At 47.1% G+C, this 17526-nt stretch overlaps 1 protein-coding gene across 1 annotated transcript; it reads right to left on the bottom strand.

Moving 5' to 3' along the window:
- Positions 1–938: 938 nt before the first annotated feature.
- LOC116968468 (phospholipase A and acyltransferase 3-like) lies at positions 939–17194 on the bottom strand. The gene is made up of 4 exons (XM_033015232.1): positions 16942–17194; positions 7624–7732; positions 7241–7494; positions 939–1115 (listed from the first exon to the last, which is right to left on the bottom strand). Exons 1-4 carry the CDS (start codon positions 16954–16956, stop codon positions 939–941), a joined length of 555 nt encoding a protein of 184 aa, XP_032871123.1. The 5' UTR covers positions 16957–17194.
- Positions 17195–17526: the final 332 nt, after the last annotated feature.

The raw sequence follows: 17526 nt of genomic DNA, 5'->3' as shown, positions 1-17526 counted from the left end.
ACCCTCTGACTTCATGCTCCCCACATCACCCTACGTCCAGGACTGAGGATGCCTGCTAAATGCCACAACGCGTCCTTCTTTGGGCTGTGTGTCGGTGCCTGATCACAGCCGGCATCAGCTCCACCATGGCATCAGCAGCCATGTCCTCTGAAGACCACATATGAACAAGGGAAAGTTCAGGAAAATCCCCCCCACACACATCGAGTACGGCCCACTGTCTGCAGACCACAGTCTCCCACGGCTCTGGGTGTAGGTTGTTGAGCTCAGACATTTTCTGACTGATGGAGACAATATGTCTGAGCATCGATAACACTCATCTGCCCAGTGACCAGAGTTGAGATTAAAAGTATTCAAACAAATTTACCTTTCGACGGCTCATGTTGACTTGGTGAATTTGAACTTCCTCTGATGTTTAACACACCTGCAGATCAAAATGTGGAAACTATTTGTCTTTCGTCTGAGTTCTCAGCTTCTGTTCCTCAGCTCTCAGCTCAAACCGAAGATGTGCTTTCAATTCTAGTCACAAACTTCCTGGGCAGTCCCAACAGTTCAGTGATTAAATGTGCATTGCGTGATGAAGATTCACTCTTCCGGATGATTCAGTTGGCAGACCGAGCTTTAATATTTGGTGAAATGGTCGCCAAGTCTAAACTTTGTTCTCATGAAGTAGAAAGGTCTCACCGGATGCAGTAGATGAGGTTAGATTTTTTATTTCAAAATATACTTTATTCGAGAAGTAAATATATACAATACATGATCCTTACAAAACTCCATCCGACATTCTCGGAGGCTACATATACATTCAATACAGTTTCCCCAAATCACAATTTTCCCCACACCCTTGCTACTCATGTGGCCCACTGGCGTGGAATCCCTTCCCTTATTTTGAGGGGTGTCTCCACCACAACCTGCCCCCCATGTCCAGCAGCGGAAGGAACCTAGACTGTAGATGAGGTGTATGTGAACCTCTGTCTCACCTGGAACGACTGCTGCAGCTCCTGAATGGCAGGTGAGGGAGGAGAAACATGCTTCTCGGCTAAAATGGAGTTGTCTGATAACATTCCCTTTGCCAGACAAACAGGCTCACTTTCAATACCAAGTAGCTCATCAGACAGCTGCAAAATCATTGGGTTAACCTGCTCACCCAAGGGACTACTGAGAGATGAGTGAAGCCTATTTTCAGTACTAGGGAGGATAACTAGTTTTAAAACATAGCTGACTGTTGTTTGTAGAGTCGGGAAGAAGCACAGGCTTATGATTATATGTGTAACCTGCTTGCAAGCTCATCTAACCTCTCGTCAGATCAGGGCCCAGCATGGTGCCAGGACCTTCCAAGTTCTCCAGACCAGCCATTGTAAGCCAGTGTCTGTGGCATGCAGAATTCTGTGGCATTGACTATAGCTCTGCATTCAATACGGTCATCCCCACCAAGCTCACCACCAAACTCCACCAGCTAGGCCTCAGCTCACCGATATGCGCTTGGATCCTGAACTTTCTCACGGAGCGACCGCAGGCAGTGAGACTGGGCCCGCACCTGTCCTCCACCATCACCCTGAGCACCGGCACACCACAGGGTTGTGTACTAAGCCCCATGCTCTACTCCCTCTTCACTCACGACTGTGTCCCTGCATTCGACACCAACACCATCGTGAAGTTTGCAGACGACACAACAGTGATTGGGCTGATCACCAACGGTGATGAAACAAACTACAGAGCGGAGGTGCAGAACCTGGCGGACTGGTGCGCCAATAACAACTTGGCACTAAACACCTCCAAGACCAAGGAGCTGATCATTGACTTCAGGAGGTCCCATTCTGGAGAATACGCCCCAATCTCCATTTACGGGGAAAGTGTGGAGAGAGTGTCCAGCTTTAAGTTTCTGGGCACTCACTTTACAGAAGACCTCACATGGTCCACAAACACCGCCGCGCTGGTCAAGAAGGCACAGCAACGACTGTTCTTCCTGAAGACATTAAAAAAGACTGGTCTGCCCCAACAGCTGCTGACAACGTTCTACCGCTGCACCACAGAGAGCATATTAACGTATGGCATCTCTGTGTGGTATCTCAGCTGCATGGAGGCGGAGAGGAGAGCTCTTCAGCGTGTCGTCAACAGAGCGCAGCGGATCATCGGGACAGAGCTACCAGCCTTGGAGGGCATCTACCACACGCGGTGCCTCAGGAAGGCCCTCAGCATCCATAAGGACTCATCTCACCCCTGCCACGGTCTGTTTCAACTACTTCCCTCCGGTAGACGTTACAAGGCCTTCTACGCCCGAACCTCCAGACTCAGGAAACGTTTTATCCCAAGAGCTATAGCGGCTCTGAACAGGCCCTAATGAGTGCCCCCCCACCCACTCCCTTTGGACAGTCTCGCTCATATGGTCATGTCAATCAATCCAGCTTGCTTGTTTATGTATTGCATTTATTTACCTTTCTTGTACATCAGTGGAGCTGCACACTAAATCTCGTTGCACTGACGTGCAATGACAATAAAAGATATATTATTATTATTATTATTATTAATTCACCGAGACTCGTTGTCTTATTGGAGAAACAAGGACATTTTAATGTTGGTTTACAAAAAAAGACAATCAGTGCTGGAGTAACTCAGTAGGTCAGCTGTCCATGTCACCTATCCATGTTCTCCACAGATGCTGCCTGACCCGCTGAGTTACTCCAGCACTCTGTGAAACGTCACCTATCCATGTTCTCCACAGATGCTGCCTGACCCGCTGAGTTACTCCAGCACTCTGTGAAACGTCACCTATCCATATTCTCCACAGATGCTGCCTGACCCGCTGAGTTACTCCAGCACTCTGTGAAACGTCACCTATCCATGTTCTCCACAGATGCTGCCTGACCCGCTGAGTTACTCCAGCACTCTGTGAAACGTCACCTATCCATATTCTCCACAGATGCTGCCTGACCCGCTGAGTTACTCCAGCACTCTGTGAAACGTCACCTATCCATGTTCTCCACAGATGCTGCCTGACTCGCTGAGTTACTCCAGCACTTTGTGAAACGTCACCTATCCATGTTCTCCACAGATGCTGCCTGACCCGCTGAGTTACTCCATCACATGTGTCTTTCTCTGTTTTGTTTATGTTTTTACCAGTGGGCAGTTTTTAACTTTACCTGATTGAAACTTTACATTGACCTGGATCCTTGAAACCAGCTTGGATTGATACAGAGAGTCAGAACATACACTATAGGCTGAATAATATCCTCTATAAAGTGCTGTGAATTGCTGTCAAGGGAATTACATTTGACAGCATTTATTGAAACAAACACATCTCCGCCCCAATCTCCATTTACGGGGACAGTGTGGAGAGAGTGTGCAGCTTTAAGTTTCTGGGCACTCACATTTCAGAGGACCTCACATGGTCCACCAACACCGCTGCGCTGGTCAAGAAGGCACAGCAACGACTGTTCTTCCTGAGAACAGACTGGTCTGTCCAACAGCTGCTGACAACCTTCTACCGCTGCACCACAGAGAGCATATTAACGTATGGCATCTCTGTGTGGTATCTCAGCTGCACGGAGACGGAGAGGAGAGCTCTTCAGCGCGTCGTCCACAGAGCGCAGAAGATCATTGGGACACAGCTACCAGCCTTGGAGGGCATCTACCACACACGGTGCCTCAGGAAGGCCGCCAGCATCCACAAAGACTCCTCACACCCTTGTAACGGATGTTCGAACTACTTCCCTCCGGCAGGCAGACGTTACAAGGCCTTCTACGCCCGAACCTCCAGACTCAGGAACAGCTTCATTCCCAGAGCTATAACGGCTCTGAACCGGCCCTGCTGAGTGCCCCCCACCCCCCCTGGACTGTCTCCCTCGGATGGTCACGACACACAGACACATCTGCACTTCAGTCTGTTTGAACAGTTTTACTGTTGTAATGTTCTTTTACAAACCATGGTTCTCGGGGTATCTAAACCTAAATTTTATTAGTTATTTAAGTTATGACATCGGATGGAAGCTGCAAACCCAAATCTCGTTGCACTGATGTGCAATGACAATAAAATATATTATTATTATTATTATTATCTCAAAGGGTGACACAAAATACTGGAGTAACTCAGCGGGTGAGGCAGCATCTATGGAGAGAAGGAGTTGATAACGTTTCTGGTCGAGACCCTTCTTCAGACTCGCCGGGATGCCTCACCTGCTGAGTTACTCCTGCATTTTGTGTCTACCTTCGATTTTATCCAGCATCTGCAGTTCCTTCTAACACATCTCAAAGGGTGATGGTTTGCGTTTCCTGTTCTTGGATTCTGAATACGACTGACGGAGTTGGATTTCCATTTTTGTGGAGAGCTCGCTGCTCTCTCGAAACCCTCAAGTAATACGTTCTGCTTCTTTCCTACTGCTCTCCCCTTATCTCACAGTATTGCAAGCCAGTGCCCAGAATTCAACATCCTTTCCCTCCCCATATGTCCACCCTGCATGTGTACCACCATGACAAGGTAGGCTTGATGTGAAGTGGTTTGGCTTTGAAATCTGTCTTCTTGAATCATAGCAGTGCTGTGATCAGATTTAATAAACCCTGTGAGGGACTGAAGAAAGATACTGTAGTAGAGTTCCCATATATCAGCAGTGACCACAATTCAGTCAATGGGTTAATTAAATGCTTTAATTAGGAATCCAGCACACTCTGTTATTCATGAGCGTTTAGTGTTCATGAATTCCCCCCAATGTTCTCCCCCCAATGTTCCCCCCCCAAAGCTGCGGCTGGATTGAGAAAAGTCTTTCTTACATCATTAGCCTGTGGGGGAAAAAATATGTTTAGTCATGGATTCCACAGTAAAAATGTTCCAAGTGATTGTGTGATCCTAACAAAAATGCTGGAGATACTGAGCAGGTGAGGCAGCATCTATGGAGCTTAGGAATAGGTAACAGTCTGAAGAACGGTCTCGGCCCGAAACGTCACCTATTCCTTCGCTCCATAGATGCTACCTCACCCGCTGAGTTTCTCCAGTATTTTTGTCTACCTTCGATTTTTCCAGCATCTGCAGTTCTTTCTTAAACATCCTAACATGTCATCGATGACATGACATCTGGTGACCTGCCCACGGTACCTTTGCCTCCCCTTCCCTCAAGAAGATAGAACACAGAAGAGTACAGCACAGAAATGGGACCTGCGACCCACATTGCTTGTGCCGAACATGATGCATAGTTAAACTGATCTCACCTCTCTGTTCTTGATCCATATCCCTCTATTTCCTGCTCTCCCATGTGTGACTTGGTTTGCAATACAATTCTGCTCTAAACTTGACCCCAGTCATCACCCAGTGGAGTGAGTTGTATCCTTCACTGCCAAATGTACACAAACCAGCCACTGAACATGTAACGCCTTTGAACCATCATGTCCCATACATTTGGAGGGCCAAAGACATCTCAGGCCCCTCAATGGTTTTCTGTCCAGGTTATTATCTGGACGAGGGAATTGATGGCTTTGAGGCCAAGTTTGTCAATGATATGAAGATAGGTGGAGGGGCAGGTAGTGTTGAGGAAGTAGGGAGGCTGCAGAAGGACTCCCACAATAGAGGGTAGGAGATTGGGTAAAGAAATGACAAATTGAATACAACATAGCAAGGTGTATGGTCATGCACTTTGGTAGAATGAATAAAGGCAAAGACTACTTTCTAGATTGGAAGTGGATTCGGAAATTGGAGGTACAAAGGGACTTGGGAGTGTTGTGGAGAATCTCCCAAATAATAATTTGCAGTTTGAGTGAAGATGGTTGTAAAATCTTGCAGCAGGATCATGATCGATTGGCCAGGTGGGCAGAGGAATGGTTGATGGAATTTAACACAGAGAAATGTGAGGTGTTGCGTTTTGAGAAGTTGAACATGGGCAGGGGACCTACACAGTGAATGGCAGGGCTCTGAGGAGAGTTGTAGAGCAGAGGGATCTAGGTAGGGGTGCAGGTGCATGGTTCCTTGAAGGTGGACTCGCAGGTAGAAAGGGTGGTCAAAAAGGCTTTTGGCACATTGGCCTTCATCAGTCAGAGTATTGAGTATAGAAGTTGGGAGGCCATGTTACAGTTATATAAGATGTTGGTGAGGCAGCATTTAGAATATTGATGGCACCATGTTATAGGAAAGATGTTGTCAAGCTGGAAAGGGTATAGAGAAGATTTACGAGGATGTTGCCAGGACTTGTGGGTGTGAGCTATGGGGAGAAGTTGAGTAGGCTAGGACTCTTTTCCTTGGAGCGCAGAAGGATGAGGGGTGATCTTATATCAAATCATGAGAGGAATAGATTGGGTAGATGCACAGTCTCTTGCCCAGAGTATAGGAATCGAGGACCAGAGGACATAGGTTTAAGGTGAAGGGGAAAATATTTAATTGGAATCTGAGGGTGTATGGAACGAGCTGCCAGAGGAGGGAGTTGAGGCTGGGATTATTACAACGAGTGAGAAACAGTCAGAAAAATACATGGATAGGACAGGTTTGGAGAGATAAGGGCCAAATACAGGCAAGTGGGACTAGTGTAGCTGGGACCTGTTGGCCGGTGTGGGCAAGTTGGGCCGAAGGGCCTGTTTCCACATTCTATGACTGAGTCAGCGGTAAGGAAGGCAAATGTAATGTTAGCATTAATTTTGACGGGACTAGAATATACAGTAAAAGCAAGGCTGTAATGCTGACGTTTTATCAGGTGCTGGTGAGGCCACGGTTGGATTATTGTGAGCAGTTTTGGGGTCCATATTTGAGGAACGGTGTTCTGGTTTTTGGAGAGGATCTAGAGGTTTGTGAGAATGATTCCAAGGATGATTGAGTTAATGTACGATGAGTGTTTGAAACCTCTCAGCCTGCACTCGCTGGAGTTTAGATGGATGAGGGGGGGGGGGGATGTCATTGAAACCTACCAGATAATGAAAGGCCTGGATAAAGTGGATATGGAAAGTATGTTTTCAGTAGTGGGAGAGTCTTGGACCAAACGTTACGGCCTCAGAAAATCTAAATGGAGATGAGGAGAAATTTCTTGAGCCAATGGGTGGGGAATCTGTGGAATTCATTGCCACAGGCGACGGTGAAAGTCAAGTCATTGGGTATTTTTAAGGCAGAGATTGATAGGTTCTTGGAGTAGGTTGGGCATCAGATGTTATGGGGACAAGGCAGGAGAATGGGTTTGAGAGGGAAAAATAGATAATTGAATGACAGTATAGACTTGATGGGTCGAATGGCATAATTCTGCTACTATATGTTATGGTCTTATGTTTCTGCACTTACCTGGTAGGAAAACTCTTTACCATATCGAAGTTTGTTTACAAAATGTTCACAGTTGTGATTTAGAAGATCGTAATTCGCTTCCTGTCCAATGCTTTGTTTAGCCTTGTTTATTATCTCGTCCACGGGTAATGCTTTGAATCTTCCGTCTGAATCGTTGTTGACTTTGTAGGAATCACGTCCAGTTACCTCAGTGAGAGGCTCCCTCTTAATCACACCACCTTTTGCCGATCTAGAGGAGGGAAAACTTGCTCCATCTAGAATAGATATGAAAGGGTCTTTATCAGGTCTGATAGTATCCCTGGTACGGCTTGAATGACACTTGGGCAGAGAAGTCTACAATGCAAAACATGTTAAATAGGAGAAAATAAGTGAACAGCTTTTACCTGAAGTTGCATGTACGACATCTCCATGTCCAATGTAGAGGGCCCAGTGTTTATACCCTGTTCGACATATTTCAATCAAATCTCCAGGTTTTGCTTTATTAAAGGCAGACTGGAAATAAGATGGGGATCACATTGGAAATCAACACCAGAAGTTAATAAATGTAGTGATATTTTCATCGAATCATACAGCATGGAAACAGGCCCTTCGGCCCAACCTGCCCACACTGACTAACATGCCCCACCTGCCTGCCTTTGGCCCATATCTCTCTAAACCTGTTCTATCCACGTACCTGTCTAAATGTTTCTTAAATGTTACTATAGTACCTGCTAAACGTTGTGATAATACCTGATGTTTGTAGTGATTTGGATTCTGATGGTTAGGGTTCAAGTTCAAGTTGCATTTATTGCCACATGCACCAATTGGTACAGTGAGATTTGAGTTACCATACGGCCAAAAAGAACACAACACAACAACATAATAATGCATTAATCTTTTGTACCTGCAGGAGTGCAAATCAAATCTGTACATTTTTTACTCGTGATTGTTTTTTAGCCTTAATATTTACCTGGTGAACCTGTGCAGCAGTGTACCCAATAAGGTGGAACTAATTTAGTTAAATCTGCCAATACTGTAAGATAATTTCTACTTGTGATCCAGCCCTCTTGAGCTAAAGGTCAATATTTCACATATTTTTTATTTTGTCCGTTGATCTTCACTTGTCCTGGTAGAAAAATTGCTGCATCTGTCTCCTGATCATCAAATCTCAGCATCTTGCCAGAGAACGTACTCATCTGTGGTGATTTGGGGCTGAGGGTAGTGAAATGGGGAAAGGTAAAATGTGATCAGATGAAGCCGCACAGGATTCACAGGTGCCTGCAACAGTTTTCATGAGAGAACAGACAATGAGAGATGGGTTAAATAAGAGAAAATAGTAGGCTATGGGCCTGACCCACTTAAGCGACTTTTTAGACGACTACAGGAGACTATGTAATCGCCACATGGTCACCACATGTTCGCGGGTGGTTGCCAGGGAGTCGCCTTCATGGTTGTGAGGAGTTCCCGCATTCTGGGAACTAGTCGCGGCCTCATTATGGTCGCCACAAATTTTTCAGGAGCGTACCGGCTCTGTCACGCTGGTGGGTGCACTTCCCTTAACGGAAGCCACGATCAGCTGGTCCCCCCGCTGCTTTTCACCGTCCTCAGATCGGGCCCCCGCGAGCTGCCGCTCCGCCCCTCTCTCTCTCTCCCTCTCTCGCTCTCTCTCTCTCTCTCTCCCTCTCCCCCCCCCTCTCCCCCCCCCCCTCTCTCTCCCTCCCCCCCTCTATCTCTCCCTCCCCTTCTCTCTTTTTCTTTGATTCACATTTCCTCGAAAACCCGACGCGCTAATGGTGAGTGTACTGGACCACTTTCTGTTTACAGGTATTAATGCCACCTGCTGGATGTTCAGGTTCCTACAGCTTTGAGTTACCTTTCCTGTTAGGTAGGAAGTTGTCATAAACCAGGAAGCCCAGCCCAGGGAGAGTACCGCATGGTGTAGACTGTAATTCCAGACTGTAATTTACTGCCAGTCCACCGCACCAGTTCATTAGACGCATTGTCTGTGAGTAATTATGTTTGTGTAACAGCATCTTTATACATTATTGTGCAGGATTGCTATTATTAACACAGTTAAGAATGTTTCATGTGCCCTGGCTAGTTTCTTACTGTATTTAGTGGTGGCATCATAGTTTATGTTTCTATACCAAGTGTATAACGTTACTAAATAAGCGGTTTCCCTTTCTGCTTGTATGTTACAGTTTCACAGTTGAATACAGTAAAGAATCAACGACATCTCGTGTCTACGGGTCTTTATTGGATTAATTGTTTAACTTGCTAGATAGCTGGATAGGGACATCCAGCGAGTCCTGTATAGTGAAAAGACAATGCGTCTAACGAACTGGTGCGGTGGACTGGCAGTAAATTACAGTCTGGAATTACAGTCTACACCATGCGGTACTCTCCCTGGGCTGGGCTTCCTGGTTTATGACCGAAAGCGAATGGTATGTTAGCTTTCAGCGAATGGTATGTTCGCTTTCAGCGAATGGTATGTTAGCTTTCATAGCAAAAGGATTTGAGTATAGGAGCAGGGAGGTTCTACTGCAGTTGTACAGGGTTTTGGTGAGACCACACCTGGAGTATTGCGTACAGTTTTGGTCTCCAAATCTGAGGAAGGACATTATTGCCATAGAGGGAGTGCAGAGAAGGTTCACCAGACTGATTCCTGGGATGTCAGGACTGTCTTATGAAGAAAGACTGGATAGACTTGGTTTATACTCTCTAGAATTTAGGAGATTGAGAGGGGATCTTATAGAAACTTACAAAATTCTTAAGGGGTTGGACAGGCTAGATGCAGGAAGATTGCTCCCGATGTTGGGGAAGTCCATGACAAGGGGTCACAGCTTAAGGATAAGGGGGAAATCCTTTAAAACCGAGATGAGAAGAACTTTTTTCACACAGAGAGTGGTGAATCTCTGGAACTCCCTGCCACAGAGGGTAGTCGGGGCCAGTTCATTGGCTATATTTAAGAGGGAGTTAGATGTGGCCCTTGTGGCTAAGGGGATCAGAGGGTATGGAGAGAAGGCAGGTACGGGATACTGAGTTGGATGATCAGCCATGATCATATTGAATGGCGGTGCAGGCTCGAAGGGCCGAATGGCCTACTCCTGCACCTATTGTCTATGTTTCTATGTTTCTATGACAACTTCCTGCCTAACAGGAAAGGTAACTCAAAGCTGTAGGAACCTGAGCATCCAGCAGGTGGCATTAATACCTGTAAACAGAAAGTGGTCCAGTACACTCCCCACCTGGGGTCTCCCAGACCCCGTGCAAATCTCCCATTTAACCCCCAGAGTCCTCGGGAGACAGGAGGAGAACCACTTCGTTGATTGGGCGGACGTAGAGCTTCTGGGACGGACCGTGATCCGGGGTCAGCTGGGATGTCATCCGTGGGAACGAACCTCCAGATGAGATGACGAAAACTGCTGGATGCGTTGGATATGGCTGTGGACGCATGTGTAAATCGCCTTGACCGGTTACAGATGTACCCCAGTACTACTTTGCTGTCCGTGTGGTAGATGATGGCGTCCATCTCCTTCACAATTGTCTCTGCGATTTTGACAGCCAAGACCGCTGCGCACGATTCTAGTCTTGGAATAGTGAGCTCTGGCTGGGTTGCCAGCTTTGCTTTGCCAAAGATGAAGCCCACCTCCGTTATTCCGTCTTTGATGATGACCCTCAGATAGGCAACTGCGGCGATGGCCTTGCCTGATGCGTCTGAGAACAGACAAAGCTCCTGTTGTAGCATGCTCAACTTTGAGAATGTGGTGTAGGGCCGTGGAATCTGTCGCATCTGTAGATCCTGGAATGCGTCCCTCCACTTGGGTAGGTCTATGTGCGCCACCAAGACCTACATCGCCATTATTTTGGCGTTTGGGTCCAGTGGAGGAATCGCGTTGGCAATGCATCTTAGATGGCTATGGTGACGCGCAGCATTGGGAGTGGGGATCTCGGCACGGAGGTTGGGCACTTGATTGCATTCTAGGAGTGGAGGAAGAGGGAGCAATGTCTTCTCATCCACAGACTCCACCATGTAGCCGCAGGCTGTTCTACCTGCAGTCTGCTTGAGCCCGGCACATGTCCGCAGTGAATATGGCTTAAGATTTCCTTTGATCTCAAAGATATTGAAAAACTCAGATGTTGCAAGAGAGCGGTTGCTCTGTTCATCTAAGATGGCGTACATCCTGCGTGCCTCTTGGCGACGTCCTTCTGGATAGACTGAGATGAGGCATATCTTAGCGGACGCTCTCGCGCTGACCCCATCACCGCACACCTCTGTGCATGTGGAGGTGATCTCCTGGTTTACTGCTACCTCTTCCTCCCCGCCATGCTCAGATGCGGGGGGAGATGGCTCGGGCTTCCAGGGGGCTGGGGCTGGGCCTGGATGTAGAGCGGAGAGGTGTCTGTCACTGTTGCACTCGATACATTTCACTTCTGCTGTACAGTTCTTGGCGAAATGACTTGTGGAGGAGCAGCAGCGGAAACAAATGGAAAGTTCCTTAAGGAAGTGTTTGCGGTCTTCCAGGCTCTTTTCTCTGAAGGCTCGGCACTTCTTTAATGGATGAATCTTGGCATGAATGGGACACAGCTTGGATGGGTCACTGGATTCCTGTGTCTCAAGAGTTGTTGATGCTTGTGACATGTGGACAGAGACGAGAGTTTTACCATGTCTCTCTATGTTTTCCCTCTGGACGATTGCTGGACAAGAGAGGCGAAGATTGAAGCTGGGATCCGTTCTGGTTTTTGCCTCCGCACGGATAAAGTCAGCAAACACTTTAAATGGGGGGAAAGAGATGCGGTGGCGGCGTTTATAATTGGATCCAAATTCAGTCCACTTTTCCTGGATGTTATGAGGGAGCTTCTCAACGATCGGTGCAACTCCCCTGGAGGTATCAAGGTAAGACAACCCAGGTAAATACCCATCGACCTTTGCCGCTTCGATTTCTGACAGAAGGTCCCCGAGCTCACGTAGCTTGTATGGCTCTTTGATGGTGATCCTGGGAAAGTTCTCAAGCTTGGTAAAGAGGGCATGCTCAATAGACTCGGGTGAACCATAAGTTTCTTCGAGCCTCTGCCAAGCCATCTTCAAACCTGCTGTTGGATTCCTCATGTTGACAGCCTTAATTCTTGTTGCCTGCTCCGAGGATTCTTTTCCAAGCCATTTTACCAAAAGATCGAGCTCCTCTCCGGGTGAAAGGCCCAGGCCTGCTATGGCGTTTTGGAAGGAGGATCTCCAAGCCCAGTAATTCTCAGGCTTGTCGTTAAAGGCCGTCAATCCTGTTGTAACGAGCTGGCTGCGGGCAAGGTATCTGGCGAGGTCCATGGTGGTGGGATTGGTATCGTTGGTGGCTTGAGGAGGGTTGATAGAGCCGCTGTGCAGAAAGGTTGCCGTTGGCTTTCTATCCTCCAATTTAGGCTCCACGTTTCCTTGCACATTACTGGGATTGTGATGCCTATGAAATGAACTGGCCAGATTAGATTTGGTCTGGTGAACGGGCGGCAATGGACAAAATACTATGCTACCACTCTCGATATCATAATCAGTGACATGTTGGCTTGACTTTATGCTGGCTTGCTCTATGACGTAGTCCAGAGTACGCTCGTGCTGGTTTTGAGGGTGAGCAGGGCTCGGTGATCTATTACGTGACCCTTGTTCTGCTAATAAACCTGCTTCTATGGTGTCGGCCTCTGCAATGGCTGCTTCCATCTCTTTTTCTTGCTGCAAGGCCTCTAAGGTCGCCTGAATCCGCACAGCCTCGACCTGAATCCGCGCAGCCTCGACCTTCATATCTATCTCTCTCTGAGCGAATGCTGCTCTGGCATCGGCTGCTTTTGCTTTAGCCCGTGCTTTAAGGGCGGCCATGCTGGCACTGGAACTGGCTGCAGAGCAGTAAGAACGACCGCTGAGAGACTTGGCTTGATTCTGTGAAGCATTGTCTTGGTTGCTTGTTGCCATGGCGTTGAGGTGTGGACGGACAGTGTGATGATGTGAGCCACCCTGTAGTACAGCTTGTTGTGGTGCTGTCTTTTCACTATACTGGACTCGCTGGATGTCCCTATCCAGCTATCTAGCAAGTTAAACAATTAATCCAATAAAGACCCGTAGACACGAGATGTCGTTGATTCTTTACTGTATTCAACTGTGAAACTGTAACATACAAGCAGAAAGGGAAACCGCATATTTAGTAACGTTATACACTTGGTATAGAAACATAAACCTGCAGGTGGAATTCGTATTATCCATAATGCTAAGTATCTGGGTCATACGAATCCATTATTTTTAGAGTCAAAATTATTAAAATTAGAAGATTTGGTTACATTCAAAACAGCTCAGATAATGTTTAGGGCCAAAAATAAAAATTTACCTGGAAACATTCAAAAATTATTTAACGAGCGTGTGGGGGGTTACAATTTAAGAGGAATATTTAACTTTAAGAAACAAAAAGTCCGTACGACTAGAAAAACCTTTTGTATTTCGGTTTGTGGAGTAGGAGTGTGGAATAAATTGAACGGGGAATTAAAGCAATGCACAAACATGAATCATTTTAAAATGATATATAAAAAAATAATTCTCAAGGGGTACAGGGATGGAGGGGATGGTTGACAAGTGGGGGTTAATGTTTATCTATTGCTTTACTATTGTTTACTTATGTTTGGGTACTTCAGTTATGAAGTTTGTATGTACATAATAGTTGTATGTATATATATGTCTGTAGGTATTACGGGAAATTGCCTAGGGTAGTATTATTATTAGTAATGAATTGATTTTTAAATATGGTAGAAGTGTTGGGGAAAAGGGGTGAGATTTAATAAGTTATTCTTCTTCTCACTCCTTTTCGAGCTTGTACAGACACAGAGTTGGACATTGGAACTTTGATTTTGTTCTTCTCATTGCTTTGTAAATATTGATTGTAATGTCCAATTGTTTGATAATTTCGATTTTGTTAATATTAATGTCGTTAATGTCTTTACTTGTTCGGAATAAATAAATAAATAAATAAATAAATAAATAAACTATGATGCCACCACTAAATACAGTGCTGTTATGTAAGAAACTAGCCAGGGCACATGAAACATTCTTAACTGTGTTAATAATAGCAATCCTGCACAATAATGTATAAAGATGCTGTTACACAAACATAATTACTCACAGACAATGCGTCTAACGAACTGGTGCGGTGGACTGGCAGTAAATTACAGTCTGGAATTACAGTCTACACCATGCGGTACTCTCCCTGGGCTGGGCTTCCTGGTTTATGACAACTTCCTACCTAACAGGAAAGGTAACTCAAAGCTGTAGGAACCTGAACATCCAGCAGGTGGCATTAATACCTGTAAACAGAAAGTGGTCCAGCACAGTGAAATTATTACATATTCCAGAAGGGATTTACTTCATGATCTCAAAAATCGCCTCATCTGATAATTTGATTTATTATTTCCAGGGTTTTTTACTAAAATTGTTCACCAATCTGAGATCATTTTAAAATCTAACGAGCTGAAGCGAGCTGGATGACGTCACAATGCTTCTGCTCCTCACGGCCAGCTGCGCAGAGTTATCACCGCGCAGCCTGCTGGGCACTGTTTTCCACGAGCTGCGAGTTACGTGGCCCAGCCGCCCTCCCCCCCAACCCAGGGCTCTGGATTGAAGCCGCTAAACACGTGCTGCGTGCTCCACTGGGCTCCTTGAAGTTCTACAACATGGCGGTGGCGGTTGTTATCGCAGCACGGGCGCGGGGAAGCAGGGTGGAAAAGCTTTTGATAGTCCTCAGATCGCCCCGGGCCTCGCTCAGGCCTGGCGCATGCTGGGGACGCTGCTGCCCAGCTCCCCTCCTCTCATTCTCTCACCTCCTCTCTTTCTCTCTCCCCGTCCTCTCTATCTCCCCCCTCCTCTCTCTCCCCCATCCTCTCCCCCAACTCTCTCTCTCCCCCTCCTCTCTCTCCTCCTCTCTCTCACCCCTTCCTCTCTCTCTGCCCTTCCTCTCTCTCTCCCTCCTCTCTCTCCTCCTATGTCTCTCTCCTCCCTTCACTCTCTCCCCCCTCCTCTCCGCCACCCTCCCTCACCCACCCTCCCTCTCCTCCACCTCCTCTCCTCCACCCCCCTTACTCTCTGTCTCTGCCCCTCTCTGTCTCTGCCCCTCTCACTCGCTGTCTCTGCCCCCTCTCTCTCTCTGCCCTCACTCTCTACCCCTCCTCCCTCTCAAGACATGCCTGCGAGTTGGGGGCTATGCGTCTGGATAGGGCGGTTATGGGGTAAAAGGACCAAATTAATAATATTAATATATCAAGGGGAGTAGTTAGTGTGTGTGTGGGGCGTGGTTATGGCCCGTTCTCACGGTGCGACCTGACCCAAGACCTAACAAGAGTTTGACACCTGGGAACCTCCTGCGATAACAGTACGGCATTCGTGGACCACCGAGGACCTCCGTGGCGCTATCGTGTAACTTTGTAAGGTCGGGAGAAAATTCAAACATTTTTGAATTTCTCCAAGATAGACACACAAAAAACTGGAGCACTTCATCGGGTCAAGCAGCATCTCTGGAGAGAATGAATAGGTGACGTTTCGGCTCGAGAGTTTCGGGTCTGAAGAAGGGTCTCCCAACCCGAAACGTCACCTATTCATTCTCTCCAGAGATGCTGCTTGACCCGATGAAGTGCTCCAGTTTTTTGTGTGTCTATCTTCGGGTTAAAGCAGCATCTGCAGTTCCTTCCAACACACGGCGCAACCTTGCCTCTACTTCCTTGTACTGCGGGGAGATTCAAATCGAAGCAATTTGTCTTAAGAGCAAAGCGGCGAGTTGCTTTTCGAGACCCTTCTTCCCGCACCCCAGAGAGCATTGTAATCACCCCGAGCACCCCCCCCCCCCCCCCCCACCCTTCCCTTCCTCCACACCCCAAGCCCCCTTTAATACCTATTACTCACCTTATGTCCCTTCGGTCAAGCTTCCGGGTTTACCGTTCGCAGGAGTTCCCACGGTACCCGCAAGAGTCATTACGGATATCGCACGGGTATCGCACTGGCATCTGCTTCATACAATGTTGCAACGCTCACCAAAAAGTGCTCAAGTCACTCTTGGAGAAATTCAAAAATGTTTGAATTTTCTCCCGACCTTACAAAGTTACACGATAGCGCCACGGAGGTCCTCGGTGGTCCACGAATGCCGTACTGTTATCGCAGGAGGTTCCCAGGTGTCAAACTCTTGTTAGGTCATGGGTCAGGTCGCACCGTGAGAAAGCCCTTTTAGTGTGTGTGTGACGCCGCATGCCCACCCCACCCCCCCCCCCCACAACAGCGCGTTAAGGGGAAGGGACCCAACGGGTCCCCCTTTGTCTAGTTTTCTTTAAAATCAGAGCCCGCTTTACCCTCTGACTTCACGCTCCCCACATCACCCTACGTCCAGGACTGAGGATGACTGCCAAATGCCACAACGCGTCCTTCTTTAGGCTATTTGTCGGTGCCTGATCACAGCCGGCATCAGCTCCACCATGGCATCAGCAGCCATGTCTTCTGAAGACCACATATGAACAAGGGAAAGTTCAGGAAAATCCCCCCCACACACATCGAGTACGGCCCACTGTCTGCAGACCACAGTCTCCCACGGCTCTGGGTGTAGGTTGTTGAGCTCAGACATTTTCTGACTGATGGAGACAATATGTCTGAGCATCGATAACAATCATCTGCCCAGTGACCAGAGTTGAGATTAAAAGTATTCAAACAAATTTACCTGTTGATTGCTCATGTTGACTTGGTGAATTTGAACTTCCTCTGATGTTTAACACACCTGCAGATCAAAATGTAGAAACTATTTGTCTTTCGTCTGAGTTCTCAGCTTCTGTTCCTCAGCTCTCAGCTCAAACCGAAGATGTGCTTTCAATTATAGTCGCAAACTTCCTGGGCGGTTCCAACAGTTCAGTGATTAGAAATATGATCTTGTGGAATGCAGGAATTAAAAATGGGTTGGACAATAGAAAATAGACAATAGGTGCAAGGAGGAAGCCTTCAACCCAGCTCCGCCATTCAATGTGATCATGGCTGATCATCCCCAATCAGTACCCCGTTCCTGCTTTCTCCCCATATCCCCTGACTACGCTATCTTTAAGAGCCCTATCTAACTCTTTCTTGAAAGTATCCAGAGAACCGGCCTCTACCACCCTGTGAGGCAGAGAATTCCACAGACTCACAACTCTCTGCGACAAAAAGTGTTTCCTCGTCTCCGTTCTAAATGGCTTATACCTTATTCTTAAACTGTGGCCCCTGGTTCTGGACTCCCCCAACATCGGGAACATGTTTCTTGCCTCTAGCGTGTCCA

This window comes from Amblyraja radiata, chromosome 45, assembly GCF_010909765.2.
Source record: "Amblyraja radiata isolate CabotCenter1 chromosome 45, sAmbRad1.1.pri, whole genome shotgun sequence".
NCBI classification, from domain to species: Eukaryota; Metazoa; Chordata; class Chondrichthyes; order Rajiformes; family Rajidae; genus Amblyraja; species Amblyraja radiata.
The sequence above is the reverse complement of the archived record's forward strand: the minus strand, read 5'-3'. Positions and strand labels throughout refer to the sequence as shown.